Consider the following 18,616-nt stretch of genomic DNA (forward strand, 5'->3'; position numbering starts at 1 on the left):
GGAATTTCTTCACGCAGAGAGTGGTGAACCTGTGGAATTCTCTCCCACAGAAAGTTGTTGAGGCCAGTTCACTGAATATATTCAAAACGGAGTTAGATGAAGTCCTTACTACCAGGGGAATCAAGGGGTATGGTGAGAAAGCAGGAATGGGGTACTGAAGTTGCATGTTCAGCCATGAACTCATTGCATGGCGGTGCAGGCTAGAAGGGCTGAATGGCCTACTCCTGCACCTATTTTCTATGTTTCTATGTTTAACTCCTACATGGCAAGCGAGCCCAAGGTGGGCAGAGGAAATTTTGAGAGGACACCCTCAAAGCCTCCCTGATAAAGTGCAACATCCCCACTGACACCTGGGAGTCCCTGGCCAAATCCGCCCTAAGTGGAGGAAGTGCATCTGGGAGGGCGCTGAGCACCTCGAGTCTCGTCACCAAGAGCATGCAGAAAGCAAGCGCAGGCAGCGGAAGGAGCGTGTGGCAAACCAGACTCCCCACCCACCCTTTCCCTCAACGACTCTCTGTTCCACCTGTGACAGAGACTGTAACTCTCATATTGGACTGTTCAGTCACCTAAGAACTCACTTTTAGAGTGGAAGCAAGTCTTCCTCGATTTTGAGGGACTGCCTATGATGATGATAATGTTGGCAACAATCCTACTGCTGCATCATGAAGACATTTGATGACATACCGAAACAAGTTATTTTTCTTTGGATCATTGGTAATGACAGATTTGGAATATTTTATGTATCTTGCCCTCAATAGGACATAAGTGAGAGTTTGGAAAAAGATGATTTTCAAGAGAGAATCACAAAGGAACTACAGACCAATTAGTTTAGCGTTGGTGATAGGAAAGTTAATACTATCCTTATTCAAAGATGTAATTTTAAAAATCTAGAAACTGAAAATATAATTTCAAAAGGGAAGGTCATGCTTGACCAACCTTATTGAATTTTTGAAAAAGTAATAGAAAGGGCAGATAAGGGTAAAGCAGTAGATGTAATATATTTGGATTTTCAAAAGGCCTTTGACAAGGTACCATATAGTAGACTCATGACCAAGTTCAGAACATGTGGAGTCAGAGGACAAGTAGCAGAATGGATAGCAAGCTAGCTACAAAACAAAAAACATAGGGAAGAGGTTAAAGGTAGACTGGCAAAAGGTAGGAAGTGGTGTTCCACAAGGATCGGTGCTGGGACCATTGTTGTCCACCATTTACATAAACCATTTGGACGCAAGAATTGGAAGTACAATTTCAAAATTTGTGGACGACACCAAATTGGAGTTGTAGTTAATACAGAGGAAGGCTGCTACAAACTACAGGAAGCCATTAATAAACTTCCTGCATGGACGTGTAATTGGCAAATGAACTTCAATAATGATAAGTATAAGGTGGTACATTTTGGTAGGACGAATAAGGGGGCCACATACTGCTTGGAAAGTAGTAGAGGGTAGAGGAGCAGAGGGATCTGGGGGTACAGATAAACAAATCACTAAAAGTAGCGTTGCAGGTTAATACGGCCATTTTTAAAAAGCAAACAAAGCACTGGGGTTCATTTCTAGATGGAGCGAATTGAAAAGCAGTGAAGTTATGTTAAACTTTCCTTGGTTAGACCACACTTGTAGAATACTGTGCACAGTTCTGGCCTCCACATTATAAAGTGGATATAGAGGCACTAGAGAAGGTGCAACAAGATAATACTAGAACTGAGAGTCTACCCATCAGGGAAGATTGATCAGGCTGGCACTCTCTTCTTCAAGACCTGATAGAGATCTTTAAGATTATGAAAGGATGTAGAGAAGATATTTCTGCTTGTTGGGAACACCAGAATTAGGGGCCATAAATATAATCAGAAAATGCTGGAAATCTCAGCAGGTCAAGCAGTATCTGTGGAGAGAAACAAAGTTAACGTTTCAGGTCTGTGACCCTTCGTCAGAACTGGAAAAGTTTGAGATGTAACAGATACGTAAGGAAGTGCAGGGGCAGTGAAAGGGGGAGGGGGAGGGGGTGAAATAACAAAAGAGAACATCTGTGATTGGGTGGAAGGCAGAAGAGATTAAGAGACAAAAGGGATGATGGGCAAACATGAGATGGTAATGGAACAAGTTAAGAAACAAAAGATGAGTCTAGATGGGGTGTGAATGGGGGAATCATCACCAGCTGTCCTGGAAAGAGAAAAAAGGGGGTGTTTGTAAAAAAAAAAAAGGGGGAAAAAGTATGGGCAGAGATTATGGTCTGAAATTGTTGAACTTGATGTTGAGTCCAGAAGGCTGCAAAGTGTCTAATCGAAAGATGAGATGCTGTTCCAACGCAAGTATTTCCAGCATTTTCTGTTTTTATTTCAGATTCCAGCATCCACAGTATTTTGCTTTTGTGTTTGTGTGGCCATAAATATAAGGTAGTCACTAATAAATCCAATCAGGAGAATGGTTAGAATGTGGACCTCGCAACCAAAAGGACTAGTTGAGGCGACTAGCACAGATGCATTTCATCATCATCATAGGCAGTCCCTCGAAATCGAGGAAGACTTGCTTCTACTCTAAAAGTGAGTTCTCAGGTGACTGTACAGTCCAATGTGGGAATTACAGTCTCTGTCACAGGTGGGACAGACAATGGTTGAAGGAAAGGGTGGGTGGGGAGTCTGGTTTGCCGCAAGCTCCTTCCACTGCCTGCGCTTGATTTCTGCATGCTTTCGGCGACGAGACTCGAGGTGCTCAGCGCCCTCCCGAATATTCTTCCTCCACTTTGGGCGGTCTTGGGCCAGGGATTCCCAGGTGCCGGTGGGGATGTTGCACTTTATCAAGGAGGCTTTGCGGGTGTCCTTGAAATGTTTCCTCTGCCCACTTGGGGCTCGCTTGGATATGCATTCAAGGGGAAATTAGATAAACACAATGGGGGGAAAAGAATAGAAGGATATGTTAATGGGGTTAGATGAAGAATAATGGGAGGTGGCTTGTGTGGAGCATAAACACTGGCATGGCCTGTTTCTCTGCTGTAAATACTATGTAATACTTTGTAAAACAGACCTTATGGAAAATCAAGAAGGACAATGAAAGAGCTTCTTAAAATGCAGCAAAATTGGGTCATGCAAATGCAAACAAATTTCTTATCTTAGATGTGGAGCACAGAATTAGAGGCTATGAATATAAAACGAATAATCCTCAAGTAATTGAGAAGGGATTTTCCCCACAGAACAATGGTTACAAGGTCAAGTAGCAATAGAGACAATTGAATGATATGTGAACCATGTTACCGTGGTTGTTACATAGAGCTTCATCTCAAGGAAGGAAACTGATCAGGGAAGAATAAAGCAAAATATAAAGTGATTTGGGTATTTTTCAGTTTTACTTGCTTCATCTTGTGAGAGATGGGGAGAACATTTCCAAATCCTTTGTTTAAGAAATAAAAATGGTCTGGGCAGAGCCATGATAGCAGATTAAGTTTGACATGGTCTGTGGAAAGAATGAGCTTGATCGGTCAAACAACCAGTGCCCATAATGTGCTTTCTTATGTGGTTTTTTTTTACGTCAGACTGGTGCACATTGAAGATCAGTAAACTTCTACACAAACGGCAGAGACTCACCTGTAAAAGGATAACTGCAATCCAACTTGGACAAAGGCATCAGGACTCATTTTCTGTTTTTTGATAAAGTCTTTGCCAAACGTCTTAAACCGATATACATTCAGATCAATGTTTTCTATCGTCCTGGAAAAACGTAATATTACCCAAGTGTAAGATACATTCAATATTGTAATAAGCTGAAGCGTTTATGTTTCCTTAGGTAATCTGCGTAAACATCTCATTTTATGCCAAAGGTAGTCAGTATGGAAATCACCACCAGAGCAGCAGTGAAATGACCAAACCAACTTACAAATGCAGCAGTGTAATTACTTTAGTATCTGTTCCTCAAAGAAACTCTTTGTCAAATATCCCTTTGGTGTGTACCTTTGGAGTTTATCAGCTGCTGAAGTTAAATATCCATGGGTTTCAGGGTCACACTTCCACCTCAGTCTTCTTGGGGCAGGCAGCTCACAGACAGAATCAGCTCGTACTAACTTCCTTGAAGTCTCTTTGCTGTAAGATACATCACAGACATCTAAAATACTCAGCATTTGTGGTCGGCAATATAGCGCTCGTGATGGCTTTATATAGACTTCCCTAGGGAATTCTAACTGAATACGATGCCAAGTGGAGTCTTCAGTGTTCCACCAAATTGCAGTGTTATTGAAACATGGTGCAAAGGAAAGATGCAACTCCATCTTGATTTTTTTTCATGTTTCAAGACTGCTCACAGGACAATCTGCTCCTTCACAATATTAAAACTCAACCAGCACATGGACACTTTAGGGCAGAGTTCTGCACAAGTGTGCTTCCGTGCATGTGCAGAGCTCCAATTTCAAGGACAAGTGAGCTATGTAGGGCCAATAGTATAACTCGGGTCTGCCAGCTCCACACATCTCTAAGCATTTACCATCTTAAACATGTAACAGTCATATAACCATTCCCCATGATGTTCCTAGTGTGACGTGAAACTTACTAAATGGTGTAACAACATGGCAAATGGATTTAAAGTAAATTCTAGTGAATAAACTGTCCCTTTATGTATGTTTTACATGACCTCAATATAGAGGGGTGACTGATACAATAGATATATTTAGTATGTTTTTACTTAAATGGCAACAGTAAATAGAGGTGTGACTTTTATTACATACTTTTTATGATATATTCAATAAGATCATGGCTGATCTGATCATGGACTCAGCTCCACTTCCGTGCCTGCTCCCCATAACCCCTTATTCCCTTATCACTCAAAAATCTGTCTATCGCCGCCTTAAATATATTCAATGATCCAGCCTCCAAAGTTAGCTGGGGCAGAGAATTCCACGGATTCACAACCCTCTGAGAGAATAAACTCCTCCTCGTCTCAGTGTTAAATAGGTAGCCCCTTATTATGAGACTATGTCCCCTAGTTTTAGTATGCCCCATGAGTGGAAATATCCTCTCTGCATCCACCTTGTCGAGCCCCCACATTATTTTATATGTTTCGATAAGATCACCTCTCATTCTTCTGAATTGCAATGAGTATAGGCCCACCTACTCAACCCATCTTCATAAGTCAACCCCTTCATCACTGAAATCAATCTATGAACCTGCTCTGAACAGCCTCCAATGCAAGTATATCCTTCCTTAAATACAGAGACCAATACTGTACGCAGTACTCCAGGTGTGGCCTCATCAATAACCTATACATTTATAGCAGGACTTCTCTGCCTTTATACTCTATAAAGGCCAACATTCCATTTGCCTTCCTGATTACTTGCTGCACCTGCATACTTACTTTTTGTGTTTCATGCACAAGGACCCCTAGGTAGCTCTGTACTGCAGCACTTTGCAATTTAAATTATAATTTGCTTTTCTATTTTTTCTGTCAAAGCGGATAACCTCACATTGTCCAACATTATACTCCATCTGCCAAATTTTTGCCCACTCACTTAGTCTGTCTATAATACCTTTGCAGATTTTTTGTATGCTCCTCACAATTTGATTTCCAACCCATCTTTGTATCATCAGCAAACTTGGTTACATTACACTTAGTCCCTTCATCCAAGTCATAAATATAGATTGTAAATATTTGAGGCCCCAGCACCGATCCCAGTGGCACCCTAATTACTGTTTGCCAACGGGAAAATGACCCATTTATCCTGACTCTCTGTTTTCTGTTAGTTAGCCAATTCTCCATCCATGCTAATATATTACCCGAACCCCGTGAACTTTTATCTTGTGCAGTAACCTCTTATGTGGCACCTTGCCAAATGCCTTCTGGAAGTCCAAATACTCCACATCCACTGGTTCTCCTTTATCCACCCTGTTCGTTACATCCTCAAAGAGTACTAGCAAATTTGTCAAACATGACTTCACCTTCATAAATCCATACTGACTCTGCCTGATTGAATTATGCTTTTCCAAATGTCCTGCTACTGCTTTCTTAATAATGGACTCCAGCATTTTCCCAACGACAGATGTGAGGCTAACTGGTCTATACTTTCCTGCTTTTTGTCTGCCTCCTTTTTTAAATAGGGGTGTTTCATTTGAGGTTTTCCAATCAGCTGGACTGCCCCAGAATCCAGGGAATTTTGGTAGATCACAACCATTGCATCCACTATCTCTGCAGCCACTTCTTTTAAGACCCTAGGATATAAGCCATCAGGTCCAGGGGACTTGTCTGCCTTTAGTCCCATTATTTTACCGAGTACTACTTCTTTAGTAGTAATAGTGATTGTATTAAGTTCCTCCTTCCCTATAGCCCTTTGATTATCCACTATTGGGATGTTTTTAGTGTCTTCTACTGTGAAGACCAATACAAAATATTTGTTCAACATCTCTGCCATTTCCCTGTTCTCCATTATTAATTTCCCAGTCTCATCCTCTAGGGTATCAACATTTACTTTAGCCACTCTTTTCCTTTTTATGTACCTGTAGAAATTCTTTATATTCCGTGCTAGTTTACTTTCAAAATCTATCTTCCCTTTCTTTATCATTTTTTTTAGTTGTTCTTTGCTGGCTTTTAAAATGTTCTCAATCCTCTGGCCTCCCACCAGTCTTGGCCACATTGTCTGCCCTTGTTTCTACTTTGACACCATGCCTTATTTCGTTAGTTAGCCATGGATGGTTATCCCTTCACTTACAATCTTTCCTTCTCATTGGGATATATTTTAGTTGCGAGTTATGAAATATCTCTTTAAATGTCTGCCACTGCTCATCAACCGTCCCATAGTTAAATCTATTTCCCAGTCTACTTTAGCCAACTCTGCCTTCATACCTTTGTAGTCTCCTTTATTTAAGCTTGGGACACTGGTTTGAGATCCAACTTTCTCACCCTCCAACTGAATTTGAAATTCAACCATGTTATGGTCACTCATTCCGAAAGGATCCTTTACCAGGAGATCATTTATTAAACCTGTCTCATTACACAGTACCAGATCTAAGATAGCCTGCTCCCTGGTTGGTTCCGTAATGTACTGTTCAAGGAAACTATCCCGGATACGCTTTATGAATTCTTCCTCAAGGCTACCCTGGCCAATTTGCTTTGTCCAATCAATATGAAGGTTAAAATCGCTCATGATTATTGCCGTTCCTTTTTTACAAGCCTCCATTATTTCTTGATTTATACTCCGTCCAACAGTGTAGCTACTGTTAGGGGCCCTATAGACTACGCCCACCAGTGAATTTTTCCCTTTATTATTCCTTATCTCCACCCAAACTGATTCAACATCTTGATCTTCTGAGCCAATATCGTTTCTCACTAACGCACTGATCTCATCCTTTATTAACAGTGCTACCCTACCCCCTTTTCCTTTCTGTCTGTCCTTCCGAATTGTCAAACATCCCATAATATTTAGTTCTCAGCCTTGATCATCTTGCAACCACGTCTCTGTAATGGCTATCAGATCATACCGATTTGTATCTATTTGTTCGTCAACTCATCTATTTTGTTACGGATGCTACGTGCATCCAGCTTTTAAATTTGTTTTTTACCATTTTTTCCTGCTTTGACCCCACTTTCTGATTCGCTTTTATGTTTATACATTCTGTCCCTTCTTGGAACGCTCTGTTTTTTATTTCCCCCAATGCTACCCTGCTCTATTGTCTTCTCCTTATTCATTGACTTTTAACATTTTCGCTCACCTGAATCCTCACCGCCCCCCTCCCCCCCACTAATTAGTTTAAAATCCCCTCTACAGCCCTAGCTATTTGATTCACCAGGACTCTAGTCCCAGCATGGTCTAAGTGGAGCCCGTCCCAACAGAACAGCTCCCTCTTACCCCAGTATTGGTGCCAGTGTCCCACGAACCAAAACCCATTTCTCCCACATCAGCCTTTGAGCCACGTGTTTAACGCTCTGATCTTATTTACCCTATGCAAATTTGCCCATTGCTAATATCGGATTGGAAATTTTAGCCCATAGCCTTACTTGCTGTTGGTCTTTTTGTGAAATTGAGATGTTAAATCTTAATGCTGACTGTAAAGCTCTCTCCAAATCTTTGAGGCCCAACTATAAGAACATAAGAACATAAGAATTAGGAACAGGAGTAGGCCATCTAGTCCCTCGAGCCTGTTCCGCCATTCAACAAGATCATGGCTGATCTGGCTGTGGACTCAGCTCCACTTACCCACCCTTAATTCCCTTATTGGTTAAAAATCTATCTATCTGTGACTTGAATACATTCAATGAGCTAGCCTCAACTGCTTCCTTGAACAGAGAATTCCACAGATTCACAACCCTCTGGGAGAAGAAATTTCTTCTCAACTCGGTTTTAAATTGGCTCCCCCGTATTTTGAGGCTGTGCCCCCTAGTTCTAGTCTCCCCGACCAATGGAAACAACCTCTCTGCCTCTATCTTGTCTATCCCTTTCATTATTTTAAATGTTTCTATAAGATCACCTCTCATCCTTCTGAACTCCAACGAGTAAAGACCCAGTCTACCCAATCTATCATCATAAGGTAACCCCCTCATCTCCGGAATCAGCCTAGCGAATCGTCTCTGTACCCCCTCCAAAGCTAGTATATCCTTCCTTAAGTAAGGTGACCAAAACTGCACACAGTACTCCAGGTGCGGCCTCACCAATACCCTATACAGTTGCAGAAGGACCTCCCTGCTTTTGTACTCCATCCCTCTTGCAATGAAGGCCAACATTCCATTCGCCTTCCTGATTACCTGCTGCACCTGCAAACTAACTTTTTGGGATTCATGCACAAGGACCCCCAGGTCCCTCTGCACCGCAGCATGTTGTAATTTCTCCCCATTCAAATAATATTCCCCTTTTCTGTTTTTTTTCCCCAAGGTGGATGACCTCACACTTTCCGACATTGTATTCCATCTGCCAAACCTTAGCCCATTCGCTTAACCTATCTAAATCTCTTTGCAGCCTCTCTGTGTCCTCGACACAACCCGCTTTCCCACTAATCTTAGTGTCATCTGCAAATTTTGTTGCACTATACTCTGTCCCCTCTTCCAGGTCATCTATGTATATTGTAAACAGTGTGGTCCCAGCACCGATCCCTGTGGCACACCACTAACCACCGATTTCCAACCCTAAAAGGACCCATTTATCCCGACTCTCTGCTTTCTGTCTATCCATGCTAATACATTTCTACTGACCCCGCATACCTTTATCTTCTGCAGTAACCTTTTGTGTGGCAGCTTATCGAATGCCTTTTGAAAATCTAAATACACCACATCCATCGGTACATCTCTATCCACCATGCTCGTTATATCCTCAAAGAATTCCAGTAAATTAGTTAAACATGATTTCCCCTTCATGAATCCATGTTGCGTCTGCTTGATTGCACTATTCCTATCTAGATGTCCCGCTATTTCTTCCTTAATGATAGCTTCAAGCATTTTCCCCACTACAGATGTTAAACTAACTAGCCTATAGTTACCTGCCTTTTGTCTGCCCCCTTTTTTAAACAGAGGCGTTACATTATCTGCTTTCCAATCCGCTGGTACCTCCCCAGAGTCCAGAGAATTTTTGTAGATTATAACGAATGCATCTGCTATAACTTCCGCCATCTCTTTTAATAACCTGGGATGCATTTCATCAGGACCAGGGGACTTGTCTATCTTGAGTCCCATTAGCCTGTCCAGCACTACCCCCCTAGTGATAGTGATTGTCTCCAGGTCCTCCCTTCCCATATTCCTGTGACCAGCAATTTCTTGCATGGTTTCTGTGTCTTCCACTGTGAAGACCGAAGCAAAATAATTGTTTAATGTCTCAGCCATTTCCACATTTCCCATTATTAAATCCCCCTTCTCATCTTCTAAGGGACCAACATTTACTTTAGTCACTCTTTTCCATTTTATATATCTGTAAAAGCTTTTACGATCCGTTTTTATGTTTTGCGAAAGTTTACCTTCGTAATCTATCTTTCCTTTCTTTATTGCTTTCTTCGTCATTCTTTGCTGTCGTTTAAAATTTTCCCAATCTTCTATTTTCCCACTAACCTTGGCCACCTTATACGCATTGGTTTTTAATTTGATACTCTCCTTAATTTCCTTGGTTATCCACGGCTGGTTATCCCTTCTCTTACCGCCCTTCTTTTTTATTGGAATATATTTTTGTTGAGCACTATGAAAGAGCTCCTTAAAAGTCCTCCACTGTTCTTCAATTGTGCCACCGTTTAGTCTGTGTTTCCAGTCTACTTTAGCCAACTCTGCCCTCATCCCACTGTAGTCCCCTTTGTTTAAGCATAGTACGCTCGTTTGAGACACTACTTCCTCACCCTCAATCTGTATTACAAATTCAACCATACTGTGATCACTCATTCCGAGAGGATCTTTTACTAGGAGATCATTTATTATTCCTGTCTCATTACACAGGACCAGATCTAAGATAGCTTGCCCACTTGTAGGTTCTGTAACATACTGTTCTAGGAAACAATCCCGTATGCATTCTATGAATTCCTCCTCCAGGCTACCCCGTGCGATTTGATTTGACCAATCGATATGTAGGTTAAAATCCCCCATGATTACTGCCGTTCCTTTTTCACTTGCCTCCATTATTCCCTTGATTATTGCCCGCCCCACCATGAAGTTATTATTTGGGGGCCTATAAACTACGCCCACCAGTGACTTTTTCCCCTTACTATCACTAATCTCCACCCACAATGATTCAACATTTTGTTCATTCGAGCCAATATCGTCTCTCACAACTGCCCTGATATCATCCTTTATTAACAGAGCTACGCCATCTCCTTTCCCTTCTTGTCTATCTTTCCGAATCGTCAGATACCCCTGTATGTTTAATTCCCAGTCCTGGCCACCCTGCAACCACGTTTCTGTAATGGCCACCAAATCATACCCATTTGTAATAATTTGTGCCATCAACTCATTTACTATCCTGTGAGCTTAATAACTCACTACTTTTCTCTGTAGCGAGGCACCTCATTTTCTGAAAAGGGATGGCTGACACGACATGATGGAGAAGGACTGATCTATTTTTTACATTGCACTTTCCCCAGTTATAGCAAACTGATATATAAACAAACATGCCCTGCTCATAAAACCTTAAATTCCACTGAGATTTCTGCCAATGCCATTGTTCATCTACCGTCTCTGGTAAAATTACCAATTAGCAAATCTTTTCCAAGTTTGACTTTTTACAAAACAGGAATTAATAAAGGAAGAAAAACATCAAGAAAACAATGACATACATGTAAGAGAGTAGATGCTCAACACATTGTACAACCGCAATGCCTTCTGCAGGTGAGTGCTCATAGACCAGCCCACACGCTCCATCATTTCCAACAATAAACTGTAGGAAAAAAAGTGGAAATTTGTCAGTATTTTCTAAATTAAACTGTATGTAAGTGTCATGTATTCAACCAGCATTGTAACCCATGTATAATCTGACCTAAGTTGTACACTGTGAGAACAATGACCACGAGGTGGTGAACTTGTGGGAGACACTCCTAACCTGGACCTTCCGATAGAAAAGGGGACGCTCCGCCCACCTTCATCACTTGAGTGCTAAGGAATAAAGGACAGGTCACAGACTGACCTTCTCTCAAGCATGGACCTCGTATGCATTTATACTGTATTGTAAGGACCTATCAATGACGACGAGAAACTGGGATTTAAACCACGCGAGCATGGCCACTAGCAGAACAGACGAGAGGTACTGTGTTAAGGAATGGTTGGGACAGAGATTCAACATTGTTAAAGTAGCACACAGTTCTCCAGGCAGACAAGGGCAATCGGGCATGCCCCAACATGTAGTCGAACCCAGAGGGGGAGTTCGACAGAGACAATGGCAAGCTGAACGGTAATTCACACCATTGCAAGGGACAATGCGGCCAATAATGGGGCCATCAACACCTGTTAATGGCGTACTCAAGGACAATAACAGGGGCAGTCCGGGACGATCGACTGGCAAGGGACCTTTTGTTTCCAACAGCAGCTCATGTTGGAGGTGTGGAGGCACACACTCAGCCAGAGTTTGCAGAGATGAGCAAAATACCTACAGAAATTGCAGAAATGAATGCTGGGGGACATCACTGGAAGCTGAAGTTCAGCGAGTTCATGTGGCGCATGTATACAGTTCATACACCAGGACGCCACCGATAATGATGAAAGTGCTTCTCAATGGCATCCCAGTATCAATGGAGTTAGACACGGGGGCCAGCCAGTCCCTGATGGGTATCAAACAGTTTGAAAAGTTGTGGGCATCCAAGGCCAGGAGGCCAAAATTATCGCCGATTGATGCACAGCTACGAACATACACAAAGGAGATCATTCCCGTGCTAGGCAGCGCCACGGTAGTCGTGACCCACAAAGATTCGGAGAACAGATTGCCACTCTGAGTTGTCCCGGGGGACGGTCCCGCACTACTGGGGAGGAGTTGGCTTGCTGTCATGAACTGGAAATGGGGCGATGTCAATGCAATTTCCTCTGTGGAGAGAGTATCATGCTCACAGATCCTGGACAAATTTGACTCATTATTTCAACCTGGCATTGGCACTTTCATGGGGGCCAAGGTAGTGATTCACATAAACCCGGACGCCAGGCCAGTACACCACAAGGCCAGGGCAGTGCCGTACGTGATGCGGGAAAAGATAGAAGGCGAATGTTGGGGCATGCTGAGGGAAGGCATCATCTCGCCAGTCGAATTCAGTGACTGGGCGAGCCCGATTGTGCCGGTGCTCAAGGCGGATGGGTCGGTCAGGATATGTGGTGATTACAAGGCCACCATCAATCGGGTGTCACTCCAAGACCAGTACCCGCTACCGAGAGCGGAGGACCTCTTTGCGACGCTATCCGGTGGCAAACATTTTTCAAAATTGGACCTGACCTCAGCTTACATGACCCAGCAGCTGGCGAGTGAGTCAAAGAAGCTGACTACCATCACGACACACAAGGGGTTGTTTTAGTACAACAGATGTCCGTTCGGGATTCGCTCGGCCGCCGCGATCTTCCAACGAAATATGGAAAGCCTCCTCAAGTCGATTTCAGGGACGGTGGTTTTTCAGGACAACATCCTCATCACGGGTTACGATACGGAAGAACACCTCCACAACCTGGAGGAGGTGATACACAGACTGGACCGGGTAGGGCTGCGACTGAAAAAGGCGAAGTGCGTCTTCCTAGCTCCAGAGGTAGAATTCCTGGGGATGAGGGTAGCAGCAGACGGGATCAGCCCTACTGCGTCCAAGACGGAAGCGATCCAGAGAGCACCCAGACCCCGTAACACGACGGAGCTGCGTTCGTTCCTGCGGCTCCTGAACTATTTTGGTAACTTTCTTCCCAAATTGAGCACGCTGCTAGAGCCGCTACACGTGCTCCTACGCAAAGGTCGCGAATGGGTCTGGGGGGACAGCCAGGAAAGGGCTTTTAATAGAGCACGCAATTTGTTATGTTCCAACAATCTGTTAACGTTATATGACCCATGTAAGAAACTTGTGTTAACGTGCGGTGCGTCGTCCTATGGTGTCGGGTGTGTGTTGCAGCATGTCAATGCCAAGGGTCAGTTACAGCCGGTAGCTTATGCCTCCAGGCAGAAAGGGGCTCGCATGTGTATATGCGGTAAAGAAAATGCACCAGTACCTGTTTGGCAGGAAATTTGAGCTGGAGACAGATCACAAACCCCAAACGTCCCTTTTGGCCGACAACAAGGCCATAAATGCAAACGCATCAGCCCGCATAGAGAGGTGGGCACTCACGTTAGCCGCCTATGACTATACAATTTGGCACAGACCGGGCACCGAAAACTGCACCGATGCACTCAGCAGGCTTCCACTAGCCACCACTGAGGGGGCTACCGAGCATGCTGCTGAGATGGTCATGGCTGTTGAAGCTTTCGGAAATGAAGGCTCACCCGTAACAGCCCGTCAGATTAAAGTTTGGACAAATAGAGACTGGCTATTGTCTCTAATCAAGAAATGTGTCCTGAATGGGGACTGGGCAGCCACATACAGGGCATGCCCTGAGAAATTTAAACCATTTCACAGGCGCAAGGATGAACTCTCGATTCAGGCCGATTGCCTACTGTGGGGAAACCGCGTAGTCATGCCCCAGATGGGCAGAGAGGTGTTCATCAGAGAACTCCACAATGAGCACTCGGGCATTGTCACGATGAAGGCAATTGCCAGGTCACACATTTGGTGGCCAGGGATAGACGCAGATCTGGAACTTTGTGTTCGCAGGTGCAACACATTTGCCCAGCAGGGCAACGCACCCAGGGAAGCCCCCCTTAGCTCCTGGTCCTGGCCCGCCAAGCCTTGGTCACGCATCCATGTGGACTACGCAGGTCCTTTCATGGGAAAAATGTTTTTGGTTGTAATAGACGCCTACTCCAAATGGATCGAGTGTGAAATTTTAAATTCAAGCACATCCTCTGCCACGGTAGAAAGTCTACGAGCAATGTTCGCCGCCCACGGTCTACCGGACGTCTTGGTCAGTGACAATGGCCCGTGCTTTACAAGCATTGAATTCCAGGACTTCATGGCAGGCAATGGAATTAACCATGTCAGAATGGCACCGTTCAAGCCGGCCTCAAATGGCCAGGCAGAACGAGCAGTGCAGATAATCAAACAGGGGATGCTCAGAATCCAAGGGGGTTCCCTACAAAGGCGCTTATCGCGCCTCTTGTTGGCCTACAGATCCCGACCACACTCGCTCACAGGGATTCCACACGCAGAGCTGCTAATGAAAAGGACTTATACATCCCACCATGAAAGAAATTGTTGAGAGCAGGTGCCAGTCACAATATGACTACCATGACAGGAATGCGAGGGCGCGATGTATTGATGTAAATGACCCTGTTTTTGTCCTCAACTACGCTGCAGGGCCCAAATGGCTCGCAAGCACTGTGGTTGCCAAAGAGGGAAATAGGATTCTAGTAGTTAAACTTACCAATGGACAAATCTGCCGTAAACATGTGGATCAAACAAAAAGGAGGTTCAGCAACCTCGTAGAAGCAGAGGAAGAACACGACATAGAGTTCACTCCACCACAGGTGACCGAATCAAAGGGAGGAGAGCCCAGTCACTGTGGACAGTCCGGACAGGCCTGAGGCACCGCAAACAGCAGACACTCAGGCCAGCGCCCAACAACCGAAGCCCCAACTCAGGCGCTCTACAAGAGAGCGTAAACCACCAGAGAGACTCAACCTTTGATCCCAATAAGACTTTGGGGGGGGGGGGAGGTGATGTCATGTATTCAACCAGCATTGTAACCCATGTATAATCTGACCTAAGTTATACACTGTGAGAACAATGACCATTAGGTGATGAACTTTTGGGAGACACTCCTAACCTGGACCTTCGGGTAGAAAACGGGAAGCTCTGCCCACCTTCATCACTTGAGTGCTAAGGAATAAAGGACAGGTCACAGACTGACCTTCTCTCAAGCATGGGCCTCATGTGCATTTACACTGTATAGTAAGGACTTATCAGTAAGAACAGAAGAACTAGGAGCAGGAGTCTGCCATACGGCCCCTCGAGCCTGCTCCGCCACTCAATAAGATCATGGTTGATCTTCGACCTGAACTCCACCCTCCCACACTAGCTCCATATCCCTTCATTCCCCTCGAGTCTATGCAAGGCTGCGTTATTATGAGGTCATCCCAAAAGTTAAACGTCAAATGTTTACTAATATTACTTCTGATAACTATCCGTTCTGCTGTTTTGCCAAGATAAATGCTGGACCACACAGCTGTTGCATCCAGCTATAAAGGAGTCATTTTTTGCATTAGGTGGTGCAACAACATGCAGTCAGAGACAACTTTAACAAGAGCTCCTGAAATTGCATTTGTCGATCAATGGAACAAGAAGAAAATTTGTACACGAGTGCCCGCAGACCACGGATACCTCGTAGCCTAATGCCTGCTCCAGCAAACCTGGTTCAACAATTGCCAAGTTAATTCTATATTTCAACTTTGGTGTTAAAAGGGTAGAGTGAAACTCTCTGCACGTAGAAGAAAGACTCTTTGAATCTTATCACTTGTATTCTGTGTACAACAAACTTTGAATTGCAGTAGTTCTTGTGCTTCTGGTTGACATGTGGAGATCTGGCTTAACACGAGCAACTATCATCTAGTTAAAATCTTGTAGAGGAATGACAACCTGGCCCTATCTGTCTGGCATCGTAGAGAGTAGACTTTGGCACAGAATACGCTATTCTCATCAAACCCATTGATCTCCATGGTTTTAGACAGAAGTATTGGTGTAAATACCATTTAAAATAAACATGTGGATCTTGGGTATTGCCCCCTCTCCCTAACTGCCCCTTGAGAAGGTGGTGGCGAGCCGTCGCCTTGGCAACTGAGTGGCCATTTCAGAGGGATGTGGATCTAGAGTCACATATTAGGCCAAAGCAGATAAAGACAGCAGATTTACTTCCCTAAAGGGCCCAAGTGAACCAGTTGGGTTTTTACATCAATCCGTTAGTTACATGGTCCCCATTACTGGTATTACCTTTTACTCCAGATTTATTTATTAACTGAATTTAAATTCCCCAGCTGCTGTGGTGGGATTTGAACTCTTCTATCAGATCATTAGTCGAGGCCTCTGGATTACAAATCCAACAACATTACCACTATGCTACTATACCCTTTGTTACGTTAAATTCTTATGTTAAATAGAAGAAGCCAAGGAATGTCATTTGAACACATTTAGCATTCGTCCACTAATATCACCAACAGAAGTTTCAAAGCTAATATTTTTCAACACTGTCAATGATGTGATCTTTGGTTATTGGGAAGAAACACTCCCACAATTTAGTTTTCTCGTTAGATAATTTATCGTTACACAGATATGTCCATTACCTGCATAGTTTTGTCGTACCAGCGATTTGCACTATTTTTGTGCCAGCCACCTCCATGCATTATCTGCAGAGCCAGGTTTATATCAGTCTGCTCAACACCGCTTGGGACATCTAAACACAACAGAAATATGCAGCGTTCGATTGCATCCAGAGAGTCTCGGTTCGTAGAGTCTGCAAAGAGAAAGTCCAAAACTCATTAACCGAGCCTGCAGTATTTCAGATACCCATTGTAATTAATACCACATGTTTAGCCTACTGTCGGGGCACCAGCTATACATTCTATTAAACTGATACTTCCAAAAAGATTCACAGTACACCTGCTAACTATCGGGTAAAACAGCTGTAGATAAACCTTGTGATCATCCTGCGATGTGTAGGTCAATTGTACGACACAGATCGTGTTGATGCAAAGTGATTTGGTCAAACTATTTTGTGAAATTTGTGTGAGATGCCACCATCAACTTGAATTTAGAGGTTGTTGTTAAGCCATCTTGGGGCATTGATCTGACACTGCCTCACTTTACCTCAACTGCAGTGTAACCGTAACTGACGGAAAGCAAAGGAATTCGGAGTTCAGAGATGGTCTGAATCTTTTTAGTGTCACCAGAGACCACTCAGCATATCACATTGAGTCCTTGTTGGCATTAGCATTTAATTGGCATTTGGAAGTGGGCGGTTCCATCTTCCCACCCAGAGAGTGATACACAGCTGGCAGTATAGCTAGGATTTGCATTGCTTTCAGTCGGTACAGTTCTCAAAGCAGTGCCTGTAGTATAATGATGCCCATAAGCAACCCAGATAACAGGTGAAAGAAATTGAGGTGGTAGCTTTATTACATATATCTTTTCTGTATAGAATTTGATCACTTGGAGTGACTTGTACATAGTGGTTATCCCTGCCCTGCTGATCTAAGACAGTTGGGCAGAAGATTTTTTTTTTAAAGATTTACTTCAGTATATAAAATATGCAAAAGGTATAAAGGATCTCCTGAACAATTTAAAAATTAATCTTGACACTGCACTGGAGTTAAGCCCAATGCATTTGATATGCTCAGTTAGAAACTAAAGATGGCTAAAAATGTATATGGTTATGTGATTAAAACTGTGATGCAAAACATGCCGTGTTTAAATGGTTATGTTCGAATTGGAGATGAAAAGATTCCTCGGACCAGATAGATACTTAGAAATGCTAATGTCTTGGTTTCTTATGGATGGTGTGGCTTCTTTGAAAATATACAATTTCCCTGTTGCTAAACGACTGCCTGTTGTTCTTAAGTTAAGACTTGAACCTTGTTTATGTACTTTATGTATAATGCTAAGTAAGGTAGGATTTGAAGTTAGCTTAACAGAACTGCTTGCGAAGATAATGGAAAGTTGGTAGGATTTAGTGTAAACACACGGCAGTTTGCTACTTCATAAATGAGGTAACAGGTTTCTGACTTATGAGATCAACGAAGGATATGACAAAAGAGATAAAACATGAATTCCACAGGAAGGAAACCCTGGGAAAGTGTAAACAAAGAAAGGCATTTGGCAAAAATCATATGACATCTTTAGAGAGGGTTCTTGATTCAGAATAGAAACAAAGAACTTGAAACGGTATTCGATAGCAAGTTTTTGGGAAACCTTTATAGGTTAAAAGGTCATGTCAAAATCCTGGTTCAGGCCCACCACTAAAAATAGAAAAGTGACCTCCCAATAGATTGTACTCACAGATGGAAGAGAGAGAGAGAGAGAGAGAGAGAGAGAGAGAATGAGGCTCAAGATGAAAGGAAGAGAATTGCTCATGCACCAGCCGCT

The 18,616-nt window shown here is 43.3% G+C and overlaps 1 protein-coding gene across 1 annotated transcript in view; it reads right to left on the minus strand.

The window, feature by feature from the left end:
* The window catches only part of chata (choline O-acetyltransferase a), a 47,418-nt gene that overhangs the window by 13,160 nt on the left and 15,642 nt on the right, over positions 1-18,616 (minus strand). Inside the window, exons 7-10 of the mRNA XM_070865360.1 lie at positions 16,819-16,988; positions 11,210-11,310; positions 3,941-4,069; positions 3,578-3,700 (exon numbers count right to left, since the gene is read on the minus strand). Coding sequence (XP_070721461.1) covers positions 3,578-3,700; positions 3,941-4,069; positions 11,210-11,310; positions 16,819-16,988 — 523 coding nt within the window. The remainder of the gene's footprint in view (positions 1-3,577; positions 3,701-3,940; positions 4,070-11,209; positions 11,311-16,818; positions 16,989-18,616) is intronic.

This window comes from Pristiophorus japonicus, chromosome 22, assembly GCF_044704955.1.
Source record: "Pristiophorus japonicus isolate sPriJap1 chromosome 22, sPriJap1.hap1, whole genome shotgun sequence".
In the NCBI taxonomy this organism is placed as follows: domain Eukaryota; kingdom Metazoa; phylum Chordata; class Chondrichthyes; family Pristiophoridae; genus Pristiophorus; species Pristiophorus japonicus.